The sequence below is a fragment of the Passer montanus genome, unplaced genomic scaffold, assembly GCF_014805655.1.
Source record: "Passer montanus isolate IOZ18808 unplaced genomic scaffold, ASM1480565v1 scaffold13, whole genome shotgun sequence".
Classification (NCBI taxonomy): domain Eukaryota; kingdom Metazoa; phylum Chordata; class Aves; order Passeriformes; family Passeridae; genus Passer; species Passer montanus.
In genome coordinates, this window is record NW_024359832.1 from 3,576,214 (window position 1) to 3,600,895 (window position 24,682).

General features: G+C 39.1%; 2 protein-coding genes across 11 annotated transcripts in view; one reads left to right on the forward strand and one right to left on the reverse strand.

Moving 5' to 3' along the window:
• Positions 1–11,176, forward strand: part of CORIN (corin, serine peptidase) — a 120,918-nt gene extending 109,742 nt beyond the window's left edge. For 2 of the 3 annotated variants that reach the window (XM_039698906.1, XM_039698907.1), the window contains exons 18-22: positions 873–922; positions 2,402–2,576; positions 5,606–5,877; positions 7,389–7,522; positions 7,977–11,176. In XM_039698906.1, coding sequence (XP_039554840.1) covers positions 873–922; positions 2,402–2,576; positions 5,606–5,877; positions 7,389–7,522; positions 7,977–8,159 — 814 coding nt within the window. In that variant the 3' untranslated portion in view covers positions 8,160–11,176. The remainder of the gene's footprint in view (positions 1–872; positions 923–2,401; positions 2,577–5,605; positions 5,878–7,388; positions 7,523–7,976) is intronic. The other variant, XR_005626499.1, reaches the window with a different exon arrangement.
• Positions 2,600–24,682, reverse strand: part of ATP10D (ATPase phospholipid transporting 10D (putative)) — a 50,858-nt gene continuing 28,775 nt past the window's right edge. For 3 of the 8 annotated variants that reach the window (XM_039698900.1, XM_039698901.1, XM_039698904.1), the window contains 8 exons: positions 24,071–24,380; positions 23,416–23,492; positions 22,767–22,892; positions 22,172–22,372; positions 19,728–19,808; positions 19,381–19,485; positions 17,879–18,066; positions 14,114–15,928 (listed from right to left, as the gene is read on the reverse strand). In XM_039698900.1, coding sequence (XP_039554834.1) covers positions 15,571–15,928; positions 17,879–18,066; positions 19,381–19,485; positions 19,728–19,808; positions 22,172–22,372; positions 22,767–22,892; positions 23,416–23,492; positions 24,071–24,380 — 1,446 coding nt within the window. In that variant the 3' untranslated portion in view covers positions 14,114–15,570. Of the gene's footprint in view, positions 2,701–11,328; positions 12,924–14,113; positions 15,929–17,878; positions 18,067–19,380; positions 19,486–19,727; positions 19,809–22,171; positions 22,373–22,766; positions 22,893–23,415; positions 23,493–24,070; positions 24,381–24,682 lie in introns of those variants that run through there. The other 5 variants (XR_005626498.1, XM_039698903.1, XM_039698902.1 and 2 more) reach the window with 5 other exon arrangements.

A 24,682-nucleotide genomic window follows, 5' to 3' on the forward strand; every position in this document is an offset into this window, starting at 1 on the left:
AGGGACAAAGGTTTGGTTAAATTCCAGATTCAAGGTAATCTGTTGGGCTGGCTCACACTGTTGTTTTGCCCAGTTAGTATCTATGACTTAACATGAAATGCAGCCTCTTTTGAGGTGGTTGCAGTTTTAAAGATACTACCTACCTGCTGGGATTAAAGTCTGCAAAGAATTACCTGGCAAAGAAATGACTTCTGTATTCAGCTCTGCACCTGCCTCAGAAAAGCATGTACACATTAGGAATGAAAAAACTGTGGAAATAGAAAAGCAGTCATGTAGTTGTGCAACAGTGCTTGCTGATTTAACTGTGATTTCTCCTCCCTTAACAAAAAAAAAAATAAAAATCAATTCTTCCCTCTCTTACCTGAAGATTTTCAACAGAAATAATAAGTTTTTGTTGTTCTACTACCTACTCCTGCAGACTTCCTGGATTCTTTTAAAATAGCCAAACTCCTAGGGCATGAAAGATCATCTGTTAGCAAAGGCATTTCAAATGAAATCCTGTCCTTTGAGTGTAAGGAAGAGGAGACTGGCAATCTGTGCTTTCAGGTGCCATAAATAAGAACTTGACAGACTGTGCATCCCAGCTGAGCTTAGAGCTGGATCCACGCCCAGGGACAAGGTAGTCTGCAAAATATATGACACCTACTCATGAAATACATTGTAAAGCTGAACTAATATTTTCAATTATCTTCAGGCAGATGCTGGAAGCCATGGATGATGTGGCATAAGAAACTCCTTGAGTGTCTTTTTACAGTTTGAGGGAATTTTTAACAGCTGGATTACAGCAGTGAATACAATACCTGTGCTGATTTTCAAATTGCCAAAATGAATCAATTAATGAGATTTCCACCATGTTTTGTTTCAATATTTAGACAGACGTGTCAAAGCAGAAGCAAAGTGGCTCTCTTGTGCACTAAAGAAGGTAAGAGAGAAGTGCTTATAAAATATTTTTCAAAATGTGTTAAATCACTTTAAAAAATGCAGATGTTTAGTGTGGATTCATTCTGAAATTTTTCCTAAACCTCTGTAATGTCTAATTTTGCACTGGGTTTATTTTTCCCTACTTTACTCAGTTTCATCAGCTTTTCTTATATTTTGACTAAGATTGTTAAGGTAGCCCATTGTGTTAAAGTAGCCCATTCCTGATACCACAAAAGGAATTCTGTCAGCAGTTAGTTTTCACAAAGTAATTTGATAAAACTTCCTGCTGAAAAGATCCTTAACCAGCAGAGTGGTTAGCAGACCATCTGCCTGGGAGTTGAAGCCCTGATCTGTTTGTTAAGTTCGAGAGGACAGAAGAACCTGAAGTAGAAAGCTATGGACCAAGTCTGTTGGCACAGCAGGTTGTGCAATGTTAAGCGGTTTGAAAATGCAGAAATTCCTCATCTCTGATGAAACCATGTTCTACAGAAAAGAAGAGCTTTGCTGAAGAACACTTGAACTACGAAGTAGCTTGAGTCAAGGAAAAGGAATTACAAGACAGGAGCTAAATTTGGGAAACTAATCAAAACATTTGCTACTTGTCAGAGAAAGGCAAAAGCTCAAAGGAGCTTTCAGAAAGCTTGTTGAAGGTATTTTGTTCTGACATATGTCGCTTACTCTATTAAGTTAAATGAACACAGTAAGAATTATAAGGTACAAAAAACCATTGCCCCAGTTTATTTCTTCAGCACTGAATTCCCAGATACATGCAATGGCAGCATATCTTCCCTTGGGATGCTAGTTGCAGAAACTGGTGGTGTTCTTTTGTTCTCTAAATTAGACTGAGTATAAACAGAATAAATAATAAGCCTGGCATGTTTCAAATCCAGAAAAGAAAGTGAAACAAAAGTGAAGGATTATTTTAGAGTAGTAACTGGCAGGTGGTAATCTGGTGTAATTTCTAGGGGAAGTGGCTTGTAAAGTGTAATGGACAAAGGACAGTCTGGAGTGCAGAATGTCTTCAGATAGTTAAATATTCTCCCTTAGTAATTTCTGCAGGCAAAGTGAGTTTTCTGCTGTGTAGCTGAGTAAACAGCATGACATTAACCTCACACCTGACTTAAGGAAAACCTTATTATTAGCTGAGCAGATTTTCCAGAAGCAATTCTTCTGGATAATACAAAGTAGGCCAAACATGTTACTAGCTAGAAGGAAAAAAACATCAGGAAACAAGATTCCAAAGTTGGCTTGGTTAATATTTCAGGCTGATCCAGGCAAAATTAATAACTGGAGGGCAAATCCTTTGATACAAAGGGATGCAAAGAGCGGCTCAGTGTTTGACCCTGCTGTGTGTCAAACACTGTGGTTTGATGACTTGGTTGGTCGGTGGTTCCGCTGAACAACGCAGTGCAGGAGGTACTTTCAGGGCCGTGCCACCTTGCCGTGGTGGTGGTGCCCACTAACACTGCTGTCCCCGCAGAGTGCGGCCGCCGCCCCGCCGCCCGCATGAGCAAGCGCATCCTGGGCGGCAGGACCAGCCGGCCGGGCCGCTGGCCCTGGCAGTGCTCCCTGCAGAGCGAGCCCAGCGGGCACATCTGTGGCTGCGTCCTCATCGCCAGGAGATGGGTGCTGACGGTCGCACACTGCTTCGAAGGGTGAGAGCGCTCAGACTTTACTGCTCGTCTATTGCACGTGTGAACTAACCAGTCCTTCTCCCTCTACCAAACACACTGGAGACCTTTGCACAACGGCCAGTCACAGAGGCCTGGTTTTAGGAGGCTAAAAAAGAAGGGGAAAAGGTACAAACCAGCATCAGCTTAGGTTTTCATGTGTTTTATTATTCATTGCTGGCATCTCTACTGATGAAAGCTAAATAAAGATGCCCTGACTTTCAGCAGGAAACAGGAAAAGGAAGGAGACCAAATCACTAATTCTACAGCTGTCATACAATTGCCATGGGTTTAAAAATCATCCTCTGTACCAGCATAGAAAAAACCCAATGGTAAAAATTAAAACTGAATATTTACTCACAGTGCAAATGAGATATTGAAGTCACTGCCTTTTCTTTTTATACATTCCACTCTTTTATTAAAATTGCAGTCATTAACAAGTCAGTATTAACAACTGAGTGCCTCTTGGTATCAGAGGCTGTGGTGGAAGGACAGTCTGGAGTGCAGAGGATGTTTAGCATTTAGAGGATGTTTAGCAATTAGCAATTGTTTTGATCATTGCCAACTTTTTGGTGCTAAACAGTACTTCTTTTTGATGAAGCACAGATTTCAGAGGGAGCTTTATTACCTGATTTATTTTGTTGTGTACCAAAGTTTTTTAATTGGGTTTCTAAAGAAAATTTTAACAAGTGTTTTCTGCCGTAGTTAGCAAGTACTTCTCTGGCATATGGTTGCTTAATCCTGCTTTATATTGGTGCTTGCTCACTGGAAATTATTTTAAACTGCACAAAGCACTTTCTTTGTGTTTAAGGCAGCAGAAATTCTATGTTAAGCAAGATTCTCTTGAACTGATATTTCTTTATAATGTTAGTTATTCGCTTTTTCAGCAAAAATTTAGATTTTGTCTTTTTATTTCTGAAAAACTAAGTTCTTTGGTGTTTGTCCTCCTAAACTAATAGTTTGCTAAACCTGTACAATACAAACAAGAGTACTGTATTTTATCAGATTTTGGGTCCAGAAGGAATATCTCTTCCTTCTCCATCTATTTTTAAATATACTGCTGGAATATTTCCTATCCTTGGAAGAACACTTTCTGGTGATCTAAAATAAAGGGTGGGACATAGGTTGATTCTTCAGCAATATTGGACTGCTATTGAATTTCCTGGATAAGATTCCTCTCATTACTGAAAGATAAGCAAAGCAGCTGTCACATTATGAAGTAAAAATTGTCCCAGTTTTGTCAAATGCAGAAAAAGTGCCACTATACTTTGGAGCTGTTAATTTACTCCTCCTGTAGAGCTGTATAATATCCCTTTGGGTTAAGAGTATAACTTGTTAAAAAGTTTCTTTCTCATTTATATTCTAACGACCTTAAAGTACTAAGATATTCTTCTGCCTTTCTGAATAGATTGGGGGGCATGTATCCAGAAGCCTGAAATCTTGAAATTCTTCATTTGTAAGAACTTTTTTTGTAAGCTTAATATATCATCAGCAAGACCACTCCTTATGGGTTTTTTGGACATAAAGTATTTTAAAAATTTCCCAAACCAACCAGATAAGACAACAATATAAAGAGATTTTAAAGTGCTCTGGTCCTTTATACAAAACGCTCCATTTTGTGAAACTCATGTGAAGTACATAAGGACCGTATAAAAACAATACAAATATTCATGAATACTTGTAGATGGTATAAATAGAAAGAGCTGCATTAACGTTGTGTCATTTGCAAGTTTTCTTATTACAGTCCCCAGAGTTTTGTCAAGATCATTTTGAAATGCACTACATTAAAGCATCCGAAACATTTGAAGATTTTTTTTTCTTATGTGTGGCACAATACATTCTGGCTGACTACTTATTTCTGTAGGCAATGCTATTTTACAATGGTCATAAACACAATAGTATATAAATATTCTCATAAACACAATAGCATATAAATATTCTCAGCACTTAATTTCTGTAACTTTATGGAGCAGCTCACGAATTGATCATGATGCTAAAGTGATCATTATAGTCTGAAATCCCAGAATTTTCATCCATCATTTTCATCAACTCTTAAGATAAACGTAGTCTCGACTTAGCAACTGAATCTCTTTACAAATTACAGGAATTAAAATCCTGTTGAGCACCATGAAAAAGCTGAAATTTTGCATGTGTTTGCTTGCACTGCTTTGAATAAGCTTTAGTCCTGTCAAAGGTGCTTAGTTACATGGAGTTGTCTTTCAGCAGTTGTGAAAAATGGTGACATTTTGGAGAGCTTTTAGCATCACATACTAATTAGAAATCACAAAGAACCTGCAACGAATCCTCAGTTACGACTGAGAGATTGCAGCCTCGAAGCCTTCCATAAAATCTAGGCTTTTCTGATGTGTCTCAACAGAAAATAGTTCAGTATTCCCCCCTGTATCATATGCATCCTTGCTTTGTGATCTTGTATGTTTACCAAAAGAGTCTGTTAAAAATTTAAGAGTCAAAGTAACCTTTGATCTTAGGCATAGAAAGTATGCTTGGCACTGACTGAATGCTGAATGAATAAGAGATTTTTCCCATGGCTATCATAAAATATTTAATTTACACAATAAAATTGCTTATTTGAGACTCCTTAGGGTTTTCAGCAAGACTTAACTGCTGTCAGCAGCAGACTGCTGAACAATATTCTCACCCCAGCAAAGTTTGTATGTGCCCACCACTGAGCATATGAGCAACTAACGCTGGGAAGGATCCAGGGATGGCTTTGACAGCCTTTAATACAGCAACTAATACATGGTTACATATCTTCCAGTGGAGTGAGCTTTAATGTGTTGGATTACAACCAGGAGGGAAATGGAAAGCATTAACTTCTGTTGCTCAGATCTTTGCTGTAAGGAATGATGCATAAATATCTGTTTTCTTGTAGTATTTGTACACTTTGCAAAGTGTAGTGCACCAAAAGGGAGAAAAAATATCTCAAGTATTTTAGCTTAAAAGAAAGACCTTGACTGAAATTTCACTTTTTTTCCCCCCTTTTTTTTACAAAGAAGAGAAAATGCAGCTGTCTGGAAAGTAGTGTTTGGGATCAGCAATCTTGATCACCCATCAAGTTTCATGCAGACCCGACTAGTGAGGACCATCATCCTCCATCCACGCTACAACAGAGCAGTTGTAGACTATGATATCAGCATTGTGGAACTAGATGAGGACATCAACGAGACAAGCTATGTAAGACCTGTCTGCTTGCCCAGCAAGAACCAGTTGGTTCAGCCAGACACCTACTGCTACATCACAGGCTGGGGACACATGGGCAACAAAAGTAAGATTATTTCTGTGACTTTTGAAAAACGTGTGAAGCTTCTACTGAGTTAATCAAATAAGTGATACCATTACAAACTTTTATCCATTTATACTATTGCTGGATCTTAGTAAATACTAGGGAAGTGTAACTACTTTTGAAGGGATCAAGCTGTGACTAGAGCCTAGTTTTTTCAAGCAGCAGCCTCAAGTTATGCTCCTTAATATTTACTTAGACACTGACTTGATTTTTAAAAATATTGATGATCTGGAGACCTCTATCAAGAAAGTCCCTTGCATTAGTTATGATTTTGCCCATCTAAATTGCAGTCAGAACGGTATTGCAAAGGTACCACCTCTTCAGTGTAGGGGAAATACTCTTAGCTCAGAGAAAGCTGGAGGCACTGGAAGCACTGGCCTACGGGCTGGAGGAACAGGGTCATGAATCATTTCGTACTTGTGAGAAAATTTATTCCACAATCACAAGTGTTGTTTTTGTATCTTTGAATAGAATGTTAGTGTGTTGTCTTGTTTTGTGGCTGCCACAATCCTTGACAAGAACTGTTATATAAATCTTTGTTCAGGCAAAATGATTCTGCATGAATAGTATGCAAATTAGCCTGGCCCCAACACTTTTAGTGTACTAGCCATTGTGTTTCTCTCTTTGCTATTATAATAATTACTAGGGATGCATTTTCCATATGCTGGGTAAGGAAGTCTTCCTTTCTGTACTGCTTCAGTGGAACTTCAGCTGTAGTGGCCAGTTCAGATGAGGTAAAAAATTAAATTGGATACGTGAATGGTAAGCTGTTTACTAGAATCTCTACCCATCTAAAATATCCCTATATGATGTCAGGAAAAAAAACTCCAACAGAATGTTTTTGCAGACTTGTAAATGGTTTTTTTGTTCTCTAATATGGTCAGAGTTGATTTTAAAGGTTTTATGCTAGGAAGCATCAAAACCCATCGTGGCTACATAGCATTTGGTACTGCTTACTCTAGATTGAACAACTTTGATTAGAATTTGAGCTCATTCAGTTGCTTGGACTAGGAAGAAGTCTTCTATTGTCTCTTGAACATATTACAATAATTTAATTAGGTTCAAATCCTGATTTCCTGGTACATCCTCTAAGTCAAACTTACCCAAACATAACCAAAATGGCTGTGATAATTACCAAGTTTTACCATGACAGACACCAAGAACGGGGAGGTCCTGCCCTGGAAGAGTGCATCAAACCTGTTGTCCACCTCTCTCACATTACTATTTTCCAGCCACCACTGCCCCCATCTTGAAAGTCACAAACTGCAGCACGTCAAGGTGCTAATGCTCAATAGACAGCAAATATCACATCAGTCCCGGTGTGCTTAGTCCTTCTCCAGAATGCAACACATAGTGCTCCTTATGTTTAATATATATAGAGAGAGCAATATTTATAATGTATCCCAGTAGAAATGTTTGTTGTACCTCACGGAGTCATAATAGGTAAATATTTATGAATTTGTGTATAGTAAACACCTAATTCTGTTTTTCAGTGCCTTTCAAGCTTCAAGAAGGAGAGGTTCGCATAATTTCCTTAGAACAATGCCAGTCATATTTTGACATGAAAATCATCACCAGCAGGATGCTGTGTGCTGGCTATGAATCTGGCACCGTGGACTCTTGCATGGTAGGCTTCTCTGTAAGGAGAAACAGAAAGTTTCCAGAAACAAAATGGCTTTTAGAAATCAAAATACTGTGATGGTAATTAGGTGTAGCATACTTTATCTATTCTAGGAATAACAGCTGTCTATTTACATACTTTAAACCAACTTTTATTGTTACTGTAATTTTTAACATTGGTGGAAAGAACTTATCTTCATGCTAGTAAAATGCTGCTTGAAGACTCTAGGATTTATCTGTATTAGTTAAATTTTTTATTTGTATGAGCCTTTTGCAGGTTTTTTTCGTACAAATGTAATGGGTAATAAACACTGGTAATGCTGCGTGTAGCTACACAGTTCAGCAGATTTTTACAGCTGAGTTATTTGCTAAAGGCAAATGGCTGTAGGAAATGTGATATAGCTTTAATGATGAGTGCTGGCCACGTGTATAATAGACTGTTTTTAACTTTCCTGTTGCAGGGTGACAGTGGAGGACCTCTTGTGTGTGAGCATACTGCCGGACGCTGGACTTTGTTTGGTTTAACATCTTGGGGCTCTGTCTGCTTTTCCAAGGTTTTGGGACCTGGAGTATACAGTAATGTGTCACATTTTATTGAGTGGATTGAAAGACAAATATACATCCACACCTTTCTGCTAAACTAACTCCATATGGTAAAATTGTGCTGACAGACAAAAGAAAAAAAGGAATCAGCCCTTCAATACTGAAGGTTTTGCAGTCCAGAAACTCTGTGAAAAGGAGTTTCAAGCTCTATCTATTCTTGTTGTGGAGCTATGGAATATGCAGTGTGTGTTACTGGTAAATCCTCTGCTCATGAATATACTTTGTGGTAGAATTAATAATCCTTTTGACTTTTCTTTTAACTGTGTTGTGGTGCTATTCTAAACACTGCAAAAAGCTTAAAAGAAAAGGATCAACCACTTTCTGCCTTTCAGCTATTAAAACTAAGCAGTAGCACAGACTAGAAAAACTTTCTTAAATAACCTATTTTAATACTATTCAATTAGTAGCACATGCATTTTCACTCACTTCTTGTGATGAGGAAGGAACTTTGTGCATTCATGTGGCACTGCAGGACATACATTCACAAGGACAACTCTCAACAGGGCCATACCACATGCTGGAGGGTGTGGAAGAGATTGATGGGTTTGTACATCCATGTGGCACAGGACACATCAAAGCACATGTGCAAGTCTCCAAAGGTGTGTAGCCGTATGCTCCTGGCGTGCCTGAGCTAGTGCATTTTGTCCCTCAGGGTGGTTAATTTGCATGGGCATAACTCTGTACTGTCCTGATTCCACAGCTTCTGTTCCCAGAGCAAGACTGGGCATCTCTGGAGTGCTGGAGAAACCAGTAGGCCAACAGACCCATAACTACCAGTAGAGGCACTAGAGACCAAAACTTTATTGTTCAGACTCTGGACGGCTCTAGCACTTAATCTTCTGAAGCTTCCAATGTCCTAATGTGTCCAGGAAACATCCATGTCTCAGCAGCACCACACTGAAGAGTGCATTTATCAAACCTGTGCCCCACTGGCTTTCCTCCTCACATTGTATAATGTGTTCAGCATACAAAGCATTCACTGACCATCTCCAGCCCTCTTAAAACTTAAGAGGGTTGGCAATACCACTGCAATGGTTTCCCCTCCTAGAGTCAACTAGTTTGGACAGACATGGAAAATGACATGAAAATGCAGATTTAAATCTGAAAATGCAGATTTAAAATGCAAAAGATGCAGTGTGGGCACCGTCCCAAATACTGGGGAACTGGTTAATTTTTATAGGTCTCTTCTTGTACCCTGCATTTAAAGTTTAATTTTGACTAGCAAGATAAAACATTTTGGAAAAGGAAAAAAGCAGAAAGAAAATAAGTTATAGAAGGCTTGGGATTCCAGCTTCTGTTCAAGTGAGTATTAGAAATACCAGAAGCAAAGTATGACAGCTTCACCAGCAAAAGCTTGAGAAGCCCAGCTCAAGTGCTTGGTAGCTAGATGTGGATTGCTCTGTGCAGTAGTAAGACAGTAAGCCTTAACTCCACTTAACTCCAAGAGGATTTGGTTGGAAAAGATTATGATGGAGCTTGGCACCTTTTTATGGTGCTAGAGGGAAAGTGTGTCCTATCAACTGCTGTAAATGATGTCCTGCACAGCTGTCAGCTTTCAGGAGGCCAGAATAGGACAAGTCAGGAATCTGAGGATTACAGGACAAATTCCACTGGGGAACGGTGCATTTAAAATTTGTGTTTCCAGTGCTGTGCTTAGTCCCCTGTGAATCCAGCCTAAGGCACATAATAATCCTCCTTGCTACCTCTGGCACGGCCCCATGACAGCACGGCAGGGCCTTGTCAATAGCACGACTGCCACATGTGAAAACATGCATTAAAGAGACCTAACACATGGGCATTTCAGGTACTATGAATCATGTTGCAACTCCTCTCCATAGATCTATTGCTTTCATGAAGGTTTATCTCTCACCCCTCCATATCTTCTCCTTAAACATTGCTAACATTAGAACATTAGTCACACTAGACTGCACTGTACACGTGAATATTAATAAATACTCAATATTTATGTTATGGATTCTGAAACTATTTAAGTGATTATTCAGTCACTGTTTCATGCTCAGAAGGAAAACTCTTCAAGGCTTTGCTAGGTTTGATTGTTGTTTTGGTTTTTTTTTTACTTTTAGTATCTTAAGGAGGTAACACTTAAAATACTCTTCTTGCCCCAGCTATAAATGAGAGAAAGCAGCTGTGACTGTGTTTATCTAGTGCAAGTAGATTACAGCTGAAGCAGGTTATTGATGTCCTTGCCTCAAGGATATGGAGGCTGGAGCTCTCAGTCCTCCTTCAGCTTTCCTCTGGGGCTGGGACGTCTGTGGCTGTAGGGCAGAAAAGCTCTGAGTCCTGGAGCTGGTTCAAGAGTTCCCTGAGGAGAAGGTGGCCCAGTGGTTGTTAGAGCCAGCTGGCTGGACTCAGGTTCTGGCCAGGTCTGTTTTCCAAAGAGGTGCTGCTGCAGAATGAGCACCCCAGCCTGGCTTCTCTCCACCAGATATGGTTGGTGGTTAGCTGCTTTGAATTTGGTAAAGCGCCAGGAGTTCATAAAATCATTCATGTAGATATTAGCATTACCAAATGATAACATGTAACTACACATCTTAATTACCTGGATTTGACCTACCACCAGCTTCCAAGCAGTCCCTCCCAGGAAATGAGGCAGAGTCCTGCTTAAACACAAGGTCCAGGCCCATTCTATATGGGACGTCTGAAGAAATCCCAGTCTGAACCCCATCCCAGATGGCTCTAGGAGGGAGCACTTGGGTCTTATCCTTTCCCACAACTGTGTCTGACACAACATTCCATGTAAAGAGGAAATTTGTAATTTTACAGATGTATTTTTATACAGGGTTTTTTATGTGTGCACATGAAATAGGCAAACATGCTCCTCCTTCCACTGCATCAAGCCTTTTCCTGTGTGCTGACACAATGGCTATGATCACAGTTATGCTGTTTGTCTCACAGGTGTAGCCTCATTGTAAGGTAACATTTGTTGGCTTTGCTTCTACCACAGCTGTATCTCCAAATGGAAGCAATGCCACTCAGTCAAGCCAATGTGTTTCTTTCTAGTTGTACTAATAAAAATTTACAATCATTTTCCAAATAACTTCTGTTGAAAATGTGTTTTAATCTTTGGAGAGACTAAACGATAATATGGAGGTAACAAGTTATAACTTTAGCAATAATGCCTAAAAATAGCCTTCAAAAGGCATTTTTGAATCATTAGCTGACTTTTTTTAGCAACCCTGTTAGTACTGCAATACTTGTGGAGATTCTGGCACTACTACTACTGTACAACTTTTAGTTTTTTCTGTGTGTATGCTTCCAATACAGAATACTACTATGAATACTGCTGCCATCAACTACTCTGAGCTTAGAAATCAAAAACTAAAGCTGCAATCAAATCTGCAATCTGAACACATTTTGTTCTACAATTTTGCTCTGGAATGCAATTAGTTTTAAATCAAAAAATCTCTTATAAGTTGTACACAGAGTTTTAACAACATGTACACATGCTGAAATCAAAATAATAAGCAGACAGAAGCTTAAAACAGCTAAAATTTACCTTTCCACTGCAATAAGGAAGCCAGGAGCATGAGGGCAAAGTAGCATAATCAGAATAAAACAGGAACAAATAATAAAAAGTTGCCCATTAGCCTTGGCCAAGAGCCAGGGCCAGTGGGAGAAGTGGGTTCTCTGCTTTAGCTCGTCCTCAGGCAGTCCTCAGCCTTGTGCTGCGGCCAGTGGGGCTGTGGAAAAAACAGCTTGGGCTAAACATCAGCTCAAACTGTGCCCCAGGTACACACCAAAGCTCACTGTGCTGCCAAAATACTCAGCAAAGGCTGTGGTTGACTGCCACCTGCAAATGTTTAGCACAGGTGTGGTTGCTGTGAAAGAAAAAAATTTAAAACGTCCTTTCTTCTGTAAATCAAACACTGAATATCAAAATCAGAGTTAAGACTGTTATAGATGTAGCTGCAAAGTCTGGGGCAGCTGAAGGTGGTTGTTTTGGTTTGTTTTAAAATCAAAGAAGTGTAAATGCTGTGCTTCCTTTCATGACATGTGGAAGGGACCTGTGAGATGCTCTTAAAAAGCTTATTTTCAAAATGGAAAAGTCAGATCATGCTGTGCCTAAGTGCAGAAGCAAGCAGGTGACTATGACGTTTTCAGTGCTAAAAAAAATAATAAAGGCAACATTGAAGTTCTGGAAAGCACAGGGAGTTTCCACCCTTCATTTGGCACTACTTGAGTTATGGCCAATTAATATTTTAAAGCTTTCATTAAAGATTCACGACCCTCATTTCCTCTTCAGTAAAAGACAGCAAGTAATCACAGCAAATGCCCTCAGCTATTTCTGCTGTTTGTCCACCACAAAAAAAAAACCCCAACAAACCCAACCTCAAAACCAAAAAGACTAACAATCAAGCAAAAAAAAAAAAAAACCCTAACCCCCAAAACAAGCTTTACCCAACAGATAATTATGTTATGACCCAGACTACTTGTTGAAATCCTCTAATAAAACACAGACTGCAGAGGAGTTTTAAGTAATACGGACTACCAATATGCAACACACACACACACATATACATGTTATTTTTCACTATTTCATGTGGTACAAAAGCACTTACAATCTCAGCAGAGAGGAACGGTGTCCTGAAAGCCTTACTGCACTAAGCTGTTAGTAATGGAGTCCTGAGACTTGTAAAGAGTCACATAATAGCAATTTAAATGTCCCAGAGGCATCATGGTCTCAGGTCCTACAGATGACTCCCATTCATGTTTCTTCATGTAGTTATTTTGATGCCATGGCTTAGTCAGAAGGCTTTGGAAGATCTTACTCTGAATACGTGCACCTTTTGTATGGAAAAAAAATGCAAACTCCTGACACTAAATGATCATCTACCTGTCAAATCTGCTGGTAGGTTCTGCTTCTGCAACAGAGGTAACAAGAGGGCAGGTCACAGGCTGGTGTTGTCCCCAGACTCTTTTTAACAGAGACAAAGGGGACGGAGCTGAGGCTTGCATTCCCTCAGGTCATTGGAAGTGCTGGAGCTCCCCCATCAAAGTTCAACATACCTCAGTCATAGAGTTAGAGACTTGTAAAGCATGGACCAATCTCCTCTCAGTGGCTACAAGTGCAGAGAGGCTGTGGATTTCAAGTGCAGTAGAAACATTCAGGTCAGCTAATGTAAACAAAACCAATATTTGACTTTAAGGGCAGGAAAGTACTGCCTGTTTCTCTGTAGCTCTTTACAGCAGGATAACATCCACTAGGAAGGACAAGGTGGAGCTGAGCCTGCCTTGGGGCTGTGGAGCAGAGTAGATGATTTCACTTCATCCCAGGAACTCTCTTCCTGTATGATTCTGCCCCAGTACCAGCCTGTCTCCCTGCACAACCTGCTGACTGTTTTGAAACCTTGCAGCTCCCATTTCTTGTCCAGTAAGCTGAGATGTTTCACTTGGGAAACCTGGAATACATTCATTGCAAGGTGCCCCACCCCAGCACAGCAAGAAGGATGTTTCAGATAAACATCTGAAAAAGTAACTCAAACCAACAAGATCTCTTGCAATTTGAATGTCTGCCTTCACTTCAAAGGCCTCCACTAACTTTATGTTAGAACATACCAAAAACATTTTGTCATATGTTGAACTGAACTTAAAAAAAAAAATAATTCAGAAATGGCTGTCATCACTTTCTCCTTCCACTAGGTTTTCTTCTACAGGCTAAGCAAAAAGTAGATTTTCTCTTTCTCTCCTCACTAGCACTAGGGATAGAGTCAGCCCTAATTACATTCTACCTTTTGAACACAGAACTGTTTTAAACATTTGGTAACATGTGGTGACTGGCATTTGAATGAACTCAGCATGCCCTCAATATCTGCCCTGTATAGCAGCAGCTGTCCAGACCTCACAGAGTTTGTTTAAATTCTTTCAGAGATCTTAAAAGATGTGGAATATGTAATGTTGATCATTGATATGAAAAGCTCATGGTTCAATTAGAAAGCAGAGGCCTTGTCCAAAACATGGTGCCTGAAAATAAACACACAAATCTTGGCAATTTGAAAGCAGAAACTTTAAGAAAGTAACAGAACCAAAAAATGGGCTCAGCACTAATAATTCATTAGCAGCTACAGTTTGAGGCAAGTGTTTATTTCAACAGGTGCTAGTGAATACAAACAGATTTCCTAAGCTCCTCTCTAAATTGTCCATGTAGCTTTTTGGGAAGGGAAGTAAAAAGGAGGCAATATTTTAAAGAGTCTGGAATCTAGAAGTTGCCACATGCACCTCAGCCACTTTTTGTACGGTGTGTGAGCAGTGGGAAAGTGGCAGAGGGCAGGACTCATCTGTCTTGGAAACAGATGAGCAACAGCAGTCAAATGTGAGACATGCAATGCATGATGCCTTCTTTTGAGCAGCCTTTACAGACACTTAAGTTGATTATTATAAAAGCCTGGAGGAATTTAAAAGCACCTGAGAGTGAAGAAGAGTGATGTTACCAGCTAAAAGCTGCGACTTGTAAGGGAAGACCTGAAGACAGACTGGAGCTCCTCACTGCTGCTGGCAGACAATTTTGCAGTAGAGGCATGAGGTAGTTTAGAGAAAAGACAGCCAGCTAGCATCTGAGTTGGGTGAGGTGGGAAATCAGTTCATCTTGGTGGCAGACAACATGAAATGGCACATGAAGTCAAAATGGAGTGATACATCAGGAGGATGAACTGTCATGGAAAACAAAAGGCTGCACTTAGGATTTGCTCTTTATGTGAAGAAGAAGGCAAGGGAGACATGTTACATGTGTCTCATTTGGGTTTTCTTATGGTTAAAATGGTGTTTGTTCAGCAGTGAGATGGCCTATGCAGTAGCCTGGTGAACAAACTGGACCACAGTGGTTATATAAATTACTGTCTACATACACTACAACATGTAATAAAAAATCTTGAAACAAGCCAACCAGTAACACCACATCCCAGCCCTGTTGCTTACTTCATACTTCAGCAAATTATGAATCCCAGGGCACACTAGGGTTCTAGGGCAGCAGTGTAAGGGAGCAGGCTGACTTACCTGAACTGGATTCTGCAAATCCACATTCATGCAATGTACTGTCCATAACACCAGGAGGTGTTATGCAATGTTGCATACAAGAAATAAGCAGTATGCAAAGTCTACTCTGTGAAGAAATATAAAAAAATCATCCAGACATTTAGACCTTCAACATCTTAATAAATTATGGGAAAGTCTTATAAACAAAAAAGCTTTTAAGGAAATGTGTTCATCATCTACCTTGGCTGAAGAAAACAAAACCACAGCATGGCATGAATCAGCAGTTATTACTCCTGCATTTAACCAGCTAGCATGCCAACTTTGTAAAATACAGTAAAGCATCTTCTTCACACAAAACAGAACTCAAAACTGCTCTGTGTGCTAGAGATATAGTGCTGCTGCCCTTTTTATAAGCACATAGAGTCTTTGGCACATGAACTATTATCACTAAATGTAAATGTGTTAGTTTCCTTTGATAAATTCAGTCTTTTCAGAGTTCAAGCCACTTGTACTCCCAGACTCATCCTGAATGTCTGGTAAGAAGGAGGTGTTCTTTACTAACCCATCTCTTGAACAGGTCTGAAGAGGTGTTTTAGATGCTGGCAAAACACTGTCAGTGCTTTTTTCCACTGACACAGCACCTGCAGCTGAGCTGGAAGGCACAGAAGTAGGTTGGAGGTCCACCCTATAATTCACATTGCACTCATCTTTCCATCTCTTGATTTCTTTCCCCTGCTCCTCGGGGGACAGTCTGACAAGGTACTTGGCTCTCAACACCGGAGATGGAAACAGTGTTCCTTGGAGAACTCTTATCAAATATCTACAAAATAAACACAGTTACAAATAAGCTGTTTGAAAGAAACTCCAAAACTGTTTGCAATGACCAAAGGAAACCAAAGACCATTTAAATAACCCTGAAGCCTAGTTCTTGGACTAGAACTAGATCACATTTAAGGTCTCTTCCAACCCAGCCCATTCTATAATTCTATAATACATTAGAACTGACTTAACTGGCAATTTAGGTTGGATTTAATCAGAGATTTTTACAGTGAATTTTCAGGCAACAGGGCATCCAACGTTTGTCCCTCTGTAAGAGAACTTCTCCTTTAAACCTCCACTGAAAGCCCCAGTCTCATGATAGAAGCTGCAGAGGACCCCCTGGCTTCACAATGCCCCTGAGTGGGGGCTTTTCAGCACCATACAAAGGATCATATCAGAAATAAACATGGGAAAAAACATACATGTGACAGCAGTAGTCCCATAATAGGTACTCTGCTTCAAATCACTGCAGAAGAAAAGCTGAAATTAGCCACAACAGCTAAAAAAATAAATGTTCTGAGGTATTGACACAGGGAGAGTATTTACGACTTAAGGAACTTCTAAATAGTTTGCCTTTAATTCACCATGAAAACCACTGTCATCTTCAAAATTCAACTGCTACACACTGGAAGTAGCCACCAAGCTCCTTTATCCTACCTTGGCTCTCTACAGCCCTACCAAAAGGTCCCAGAACAGAATTAATTTGTCATGTAGGGGAGATTTACTGTGTGTGAAAGAAAAGGCTCTACTGTCACCACCTGAACCAAGCTGTGAGCAGGGACAGAAAGCTGTGTTTCTTGTGCAAGTGTGAACCAAAGCCATCAGCCAGATCAGATGAGTCAGAATCCCAGTGAGTGCAGTAAAACTTGATGACATGCTTAAGACACAGATAAGACATGTTCAAACAGGACTTAATACTTGGTGGCCATTGCAGGCATCTACAGGCATGGCTCTACCAGCTTTCCTGCTGGCAGGACTGATAACTTATGCAGCCTGTACTACAGCACTTGATCCAGAAAGTGTGTTCAGATTGTGTCTAATGATATTAAATTACATCAGGTGAGCAGGAAACAGCACTTATGCTCCTCAACTCTTCTCAGTATCTGTCTGTGCAATTCAATTTCAAGTCTCATTCTTTCTGAAATGATATAAGAGGGAAAGAACGAGACACAACACAAAAATGAGTAATTAGCACTGGAGGCACTTCACTAGTAGGCTACACACTTGAGTTCATGCTCAGGCAGTGAAATGAAGACAGCTGTGGCTACTAAAGAAAGCTAAACAGAAGGTTTGATGAAGTCTCTTTCACTGGTTTTCAAATGGTTTGGTTTGTTCTGTTGGCTCTGCTCAGCATGCTGGAGTCTTCCACTTCCATCCAACACTACTGCCCTTCCAGGGTGAATGAATTATTAAACTTGAACTTCAGCGAGACAAAAAAAAAAATAAATATCCAGACCCTTGTGAATCTAGTCAGCATGTTTCCATCCCCCAAAGAAGCCTGTACATGCATTCTTCACTCTAAATACTCTTGTACATATTCATGACATAAATTTCAAGCAGAAAATAATTTCACAAACTAACACAGAGTAAGCACAGTATTTCTTTGTCTATATATAGTATATGTCCAACTTTGGTCACTACCTTAACTGATTTGTATATAAATTATGAACTCTGTGATTACAAAAATTACTGGTTCTTTGCCCTCCAAAGACAATATTTAATATTATATAAGTCACAAAAGAAAATTTTTATTACTGAAATTTACTTGGAGAACTAAATGCCACTAAAAAGTTATCCTCACATAGCTTGGTCTAACAGAGTCATGAAATTTTCATTTTTCTTGGGGTATGCTAGGGAGGAAAGACCTATCCCGAGTTTCATAACATCACTGACTCACAGAAAATGAATTTTGGTAGCAGCAGAAATCTACAATTATAAAACAGAAACTCACCTGGGTAGCAGAGCAATGCAAGTAGTCAGGAGGCAAACTAAGTAAAATACTGGGTCTGCTATGTGCTTTTCCATGGTCCAGTAAAAATCTGGTCGTGGGCTGTGGGTTTTGCAGGTTGCTCCAATAGCCAAAGTGAACACAAAGTAAAACAGGATGCTGCCAACTATAACTACTGTATGTATCCACGTCTGCAATTCAGACAAGGAAGGAAATAAGATTTAAGCTGTAAAACAGAAAGACTGTTACATCTCTATTTGCAGGAATATGCACACTTTTCCTCCAAGGGCAGCTGTTGAATGTAACTGGGGATACATTTGTTCAAATAATATTCCTAATTTCATACAAAACACTCCAGAAAGAATGGAGCCTTCTTTCTACAGTATACAAGTATTCCAGACATTTAATTTTTTTAATTCTCATAAATTCATAGCTTTTTATTCTTTTGTGAAAGACATTTCCCTCAGATTACCACCTCATCCACTGGCAGCACAGAAAGCTTTCTCAAGCAAATGGAGGTAAGATCTTCACATGACACCACCTTTATATATTTTGCTTGAGACATTGGTTACCTTTCTACGCTGGAGTTTTTCTGTAATTTTACACCTAAATGGCTACAACAGCTATTAAAAAAACAACATTGTCACTGTTCTTACAGCCTGCCAACATTAAAAAATGCCAAACAAAACACATTTAAGTAAAGTTCTCTAATCAGAGTGTGAATACACTCGTGCTATATATATGTTCTCAATAAAGACATTTTAATGATGGCTGTCATACTCCCAAAAGAACAGTTAAAAGACTGAATCACAACTTGACATTTTGTCCATTATAAAACAATCTGAAAAATACTTCTAAAAAGTCAAAGAAAAAACAAAACTCATTAATAAGTGTCCTTCTACTGTACCCATTATTGTATTTTCTTTAAAATTAAGCCAAACCCCCAAGTATTGCCCTTGTAAGTGCTCTAAATTTATCCAAGCTAAGGCAGATGCTTTAGCTTGTGCAGATGTGAAAACTGAAATAATGTTTCTTAGCATATCAGTTTTCCAGTTCTGGCATCAAAACACACTTCTGAGTTGTTTGTCCTGGCCACAGAGATCATCAATTCCAAGCATTCAAAATCAGCAATTTACACTGTTGTCTTTTTGATGCAAACTTTGTGAACTAAGGAAGTTTTTGCAGATCACTGGCAGATTTTTTACCATTTGCAAAACTGATCCATCATCCCCCAAACCACCCAACCTTAAAAGGAAGCAGGATCATGTCACTATTTAAAAATAATTCTGAGGCCAAGTTTTGTTAATTTTAGTCCTATTTCTATTGGTTCCAATGACAGATGTCTTAGGAGAGCTCACATGATCACATAAATTCAATATTTAGGGTTTGACCCTTTTATACTTATTCTGTTTTATATTTGAAGACCTCTTTTCCCTTTAATTTTACTGAAAGCTATATGCACATACACTGTAAGGAATATACTCTTTGGGAAACAAAGTACTTACCACAGACTTGCACTCAATGAGAAGGTGAAACAGCATTATGAAGAGTGCTGCTGTGTTTATGGGGTTTCCAAAAGAAAAAATGTCTATGTCTGAGCCACAGTAAGTCTGTAAAGGAAGACAGTGGTCAGTGTCAAATATTCTTTATGTATAGTCCTAACGTGAAGTGGCATGAATAATTTCAATACCACACATATTTGCACACACACAGTTCAGTTCTGTTCCAATGATGATCTCAATACACATTCATATACAAGGAAGTAAAAATCAAATACTTCATTTTATTCTCTAATTTGCTTAGGTTTTAAGTAAGTGAAAAAGTATAAATATATTTTGTAGCCAGCACTTACAAAGTAAGGCACAAAAAAGCAAACGAGACTTTGGTAAAAAGCATCCAGCAAGGTTATCCAGAAAGCTGAAGGCAAGTAAGCCTGTAAGAGAAAAACATAATGGCATTGTAACAAATTTAACAAATTGCTGCATCTTTAACTAGCATAAATTTGGATCTGGGGAAAGATTATCTGCAGAAGTAATTCCTATTAGTTTTCTAGTGAAAAAGACATCTTTTGAGTTACAGTTATTGGAACAAAGATCTTCCTCCACACATATAGCTGTTAGTGTATAAATCAGCAGCCAGCTCTGGGAACTCTGATCTTGCAGCTGTTCCTATCAGAACTGAGGTACCAGAGTCTCAGCTGATTCCCAAGGAGGGGAGGGGGCTGATGGCAGGGAAGTACCCTGCAGCTTACCATCACTGAATACCAAGTCCCACCTTCTTCTGACCCCATTCCTTTTTGTTATGTTTGCTGTTTGACTCCTCTGTGAGCTAATTTAACTCATCAGATGTGAGAAACCAACTCGTTTTTCTGCTGAAATAACACATTGCTCTTTTAGTGAGTTAAATTAGCTCCTGGGAGGACCTGATGGGATAACTGAGCTGGCACTAGGAAAACAGTTTAACTATATGGATGAAGAGGGAACAGGAAGAAAAAAAGGGAGAAGGCAATAAGACTTCCTCCCTCAGCATACTGTTATGACAGATCAACCACCTAGGGAACCATAGTTGCCTATGCTCTGGCTCAGCTATATCCCATTCCTTCAGGCACTGAAGTGAGACACAGTGGTGAGAAGTGCAATCATCCAGGATGTCTTCTATGATTAGTGGAGAGATGGGTTTTTACAAAGAGCCATTCAGCCCTTTTAAGAACTGAACCACTGTCTGAAGATGATGTGGAAAACTTACTTGCCTTTCAAGAAAGTGATTTAAACTACTGAAGATGAATCCCATTTACTGTTCCATTATTTTTTATGGCTTATACAAAGCTGTACACTCGTGATGGTGTCATGTTGCAATATTGTGATATTGCATCTTATTGCATCTTTTAAAGCATTTCTCTTTTTTCTATACTGTATTTAGTGTATATATAAAGTCCAAGCAATTATTTCCATGTGCTTCCGTGGATAAAAGGAAGTGATAATAACTTGAGTCACAGAGCAAGGAAAGATAGGATGGAGAAAAGACAAAAAAACTAACAGAAGATAAGGGAATAAAGAAGGAAAGAAGAAAATATATTATGTAATGCAGTAATTCTGATTATGTTGCTTCAAAACCTTCATCTCAGCTCAGATCACTGCACTGTACATATCCTGAAGATCAAAACAAATAATGAGGCCTTGCAACATTTACTTAATCAAAATTCTTTGACTGACAAAGCACAGACCTTCTCAAGCCAATCTACTCAGGTTTGGATTGGTATCCAAAGAATACTTTGCTTTTCAAAAATACTGTAAACCAAGCAACATAAAATATTTAAGTGTATATAAAAAGAAATGTAGAAGTCCACAAACAACCAAAACAATTTGTCCATTCACTGTATAACTTTCTAGACCGGACCTAAACTTCTGCTAGGTTATAATAAATGAGACAACACCAGTACAAAATATGTTGTAGCTCTTTTTTTTCAGTAGTATTTGTTAGAATATAACAATAAAATATTTCCAAACTTTTTCAGTAGTATTTGTTAGAATATAACAGAATAAAATATTTCAGTTGAAAGGGATTATTTAGTCCAACTGGCCGACCACTTCAGGGCTGACCAAAAGTTCAAGCATGTTATTAAGGGCATTGTCCAAATGCCTCCTTAACACAGACTTGGGGCATTGAGCACACCTCTAAGAGTCTGTTCCAGTGTATGATCACCCTCTTGGTAAAGAAATGCCTTCTAATGGTATTGTAGGATCTGATCATAAAGAAAATGTTGAGTTTTAGGTGATTCACGTAGTCAATGTTTCCTCTTTCTGGACTATTAGTACCTATTTTGTCTCAGGCTCAGTATATCACTGCCTTCAATTGTTATAATAAAGACATTATTTTAATTATTAAATTTTTAGAAATATAAATTTAAAATTATGCTAGATTTCATGCTAAGCAAAGTAGAAACCAGGAAAAACCCCACTGAGTTATATAATTCTGATTTAGAACCTACTCCCCCACTCCCTTTGGTTTTCTGTGTTAAATGCTGGTAACAAAGTTGGTCTTTACCTGAAGTTCTTTACCTGAAGTTCTTAATTTCTTTTATCATCCAAATGTCTGATAAGATTGGGTCTATTACCAAAAAGAGTCTAAAAAATCTTTTGAAAAACAGGTTTTTATTTATGCACATATTGCTCAGGCCTAGACATTTCCTAACAGAGAAAGTAATTTAAAACAATGTTTTAAACATAGAAGAAAGACAGAAATGGCTCCAAGGCTGACCATTTCAATTTGCTTCAGGCCAAGCACTCTGTAACCTACCTCAGATTTCTGGCTCATTGTGTAAAGCTGTGGAAGTTCCATGAGTATCTCTGCAGATACGTCTTTGTCCAAGACACCATAAATGATGGGTGGCACCGATGTAAAAAGGAGATTGAAAAGAATCAAGATCCAGTAGTCAGTCATTGATGTGCCTGAAAACCCGCAGAAAAACTGGTACCAAAACAGGAGATTCACGTAGGTCTGAAAAGCCAAAGATGACATGATGAAATTCTAGCCATTGACAAATGCTTTAAAAACAAGAGAAAAACCAGTAGGTCTTAGGTCTGGTTAAAGTAATCTGTGGAAACATTTCAAAATCAGACATGACTTGCTGAATCAGTCATGCTTCCATCATATTAGTAGTGCCCCTCACCCACTGTTTAATGAAATCAAACAATGGCTTTGAGTGGGAAACTTAGTCCAAGAAATAAGAGCCTCTGGCCTCTGCAGGCAAATGGGAAACTGAATTGTTTGACACATGCTTTTTGAAACCATTCACAATAGGAAGAGAAAAAATGAAATAAAGCCTCACTAAACCTTTCAGTGCTCAAAAATACATAATCTGTGATTCTTCTAGAATGGGACAGCTACATACCACATTCTTGTAGAAGAAGTAAAGCACCATGTTGGTAAGTCTGGTATAACACCAGTGACCATGGACAAGCAGCAGCTTCCTGAGGTGTCTAAACTGAGAGATTGCAAAGTCACTTGCCATCACAGCCTGCAACACACACAAAGAAAAGGATATGCTATAACCAAACTGTTAAAAATAAGCTTCAGATACTGCCAATGAAGCAACTTACCCACTGTTGGAAATTCTTATTTTATGATTTTTTTTTATACATAGTGCCAGGTTATCCTCCCTCAGATATCCCCTTCCACACAAGACTTCACAACTAACACACAGGGCTCAGTCCAACACAGCCCAGGCAGGAATATGGCTGTCATCATTATTACCACACAATAAATCACTGACACTGACACTTAGGGTACTCATTTTCCTGCATGACATGAGTAATATGGAGCACACTGACAGGCAGCAAACTATTGTTTGAAGCTTGACTTGAAGCATTCAGCTTCTGATCGCTCCTGGTGGAATGCTGAGGCCTGGGTGTGAGGCTCAGGCTGCAAAGTTTTGCCCATGTAAGGGAACAGACTATGGAGCTATTTGGTCTCCAGAGTACACTCTGAACTGATTTTAAATGGAACCTGACATCATTTGCAGCTGTCTTTGGATATACTACCTGCATGCCTTCCTGGCCAGATATTCCCACACCAGTGTCAGCCACCTGGATCATACTGACATCATTGGCACCATCACCTACAGAGAAAAGAGGAAATATCAAAACTAGCTTTACTGGCTATCATTGCTGTGGAGGTGGCAGGAAAAGACAAATACCAAACACCAGAGAGTTCAGAGAAATACATTTGTATGGCTAACACTGAAAAACACTAAGGAAAACAGGATTAGTAAGTAGAGCACCTGCCTGAACTGAGCTATGTTCTCCAAATAGATAATAGATGTTCCTTTTGTCAGAATTTAGCTGGCATGCTGTACCACAAAATATGGGTGCTTTAAATCACAGCCAGTCATCTCCCCTCTGCCTCCTAATTCTGGGAGATTATGATGGAAAGAAAAATACTCTCATTTGCTGCTTTGCATGTTACATTACAATGATATATGACTGACACTGTTCTTACTGCTTTATACTGACCTAAGTTTATGGACTAAATTTGCTACTTCAGAAGACAAACATCATCTCATGTTAGAGACAATTACAATTCAAAGGATTATCTTGCTCATAAAATAAATTCTGTGATAGACATTAATAAAATATACGAGAGAAGAAACTGGCTGCTACTTCTTTTCAGAGAAAGGAGGTTAACCACAAGACTCACCTACAGCTAATGTCATTGCCTTTAGCTTACTTCGCACCAGTTTGACCAGGACACTCTTCTGCAGTGGTGTGGCTTGGCAACAGACTACAGCCCGACATTTTTCTGTGAGTTCCAAGAAAATATTCTGTAGGCTGTCATGAAGGACATGTTCTAAAGTCCTTCCATCAATAACCAGGCCTGAATTGAACCCTTGAGGTTGGGTGGAGGGACTTGCAGAGATATTTCCAAGTTTCTCACTGTGGTTTTTTTTGACAGAAGCATTCTTCTGTATGTCTTCTAAAATTTTGCTCATTACCAAGGCACAGGCATCCTAATAAAAGACAAGAGAATGGCATCTTATGAAATACTGTTTGTACTCTGCCTCCCTTTTAAATTCATAAAATACATATGGGGAAAACGTTAAATGCTGTCCTTGTATAGTATTTGTCTTGAAAGGCTCAGACATGAGGCTGAATACCCCTTTAAAATCACAAAGGATGTAGACTGTTGTTAATGAAAGTGTCTGTGATAAACTCTGCTTTAGCATTGCATTAAGAGAAGAGAGAAAAACCCATGCAAGCCAAAACCTTCACAGTCCCCTAAACTTGAGGCAATGTCAACTCCTTATCTTAC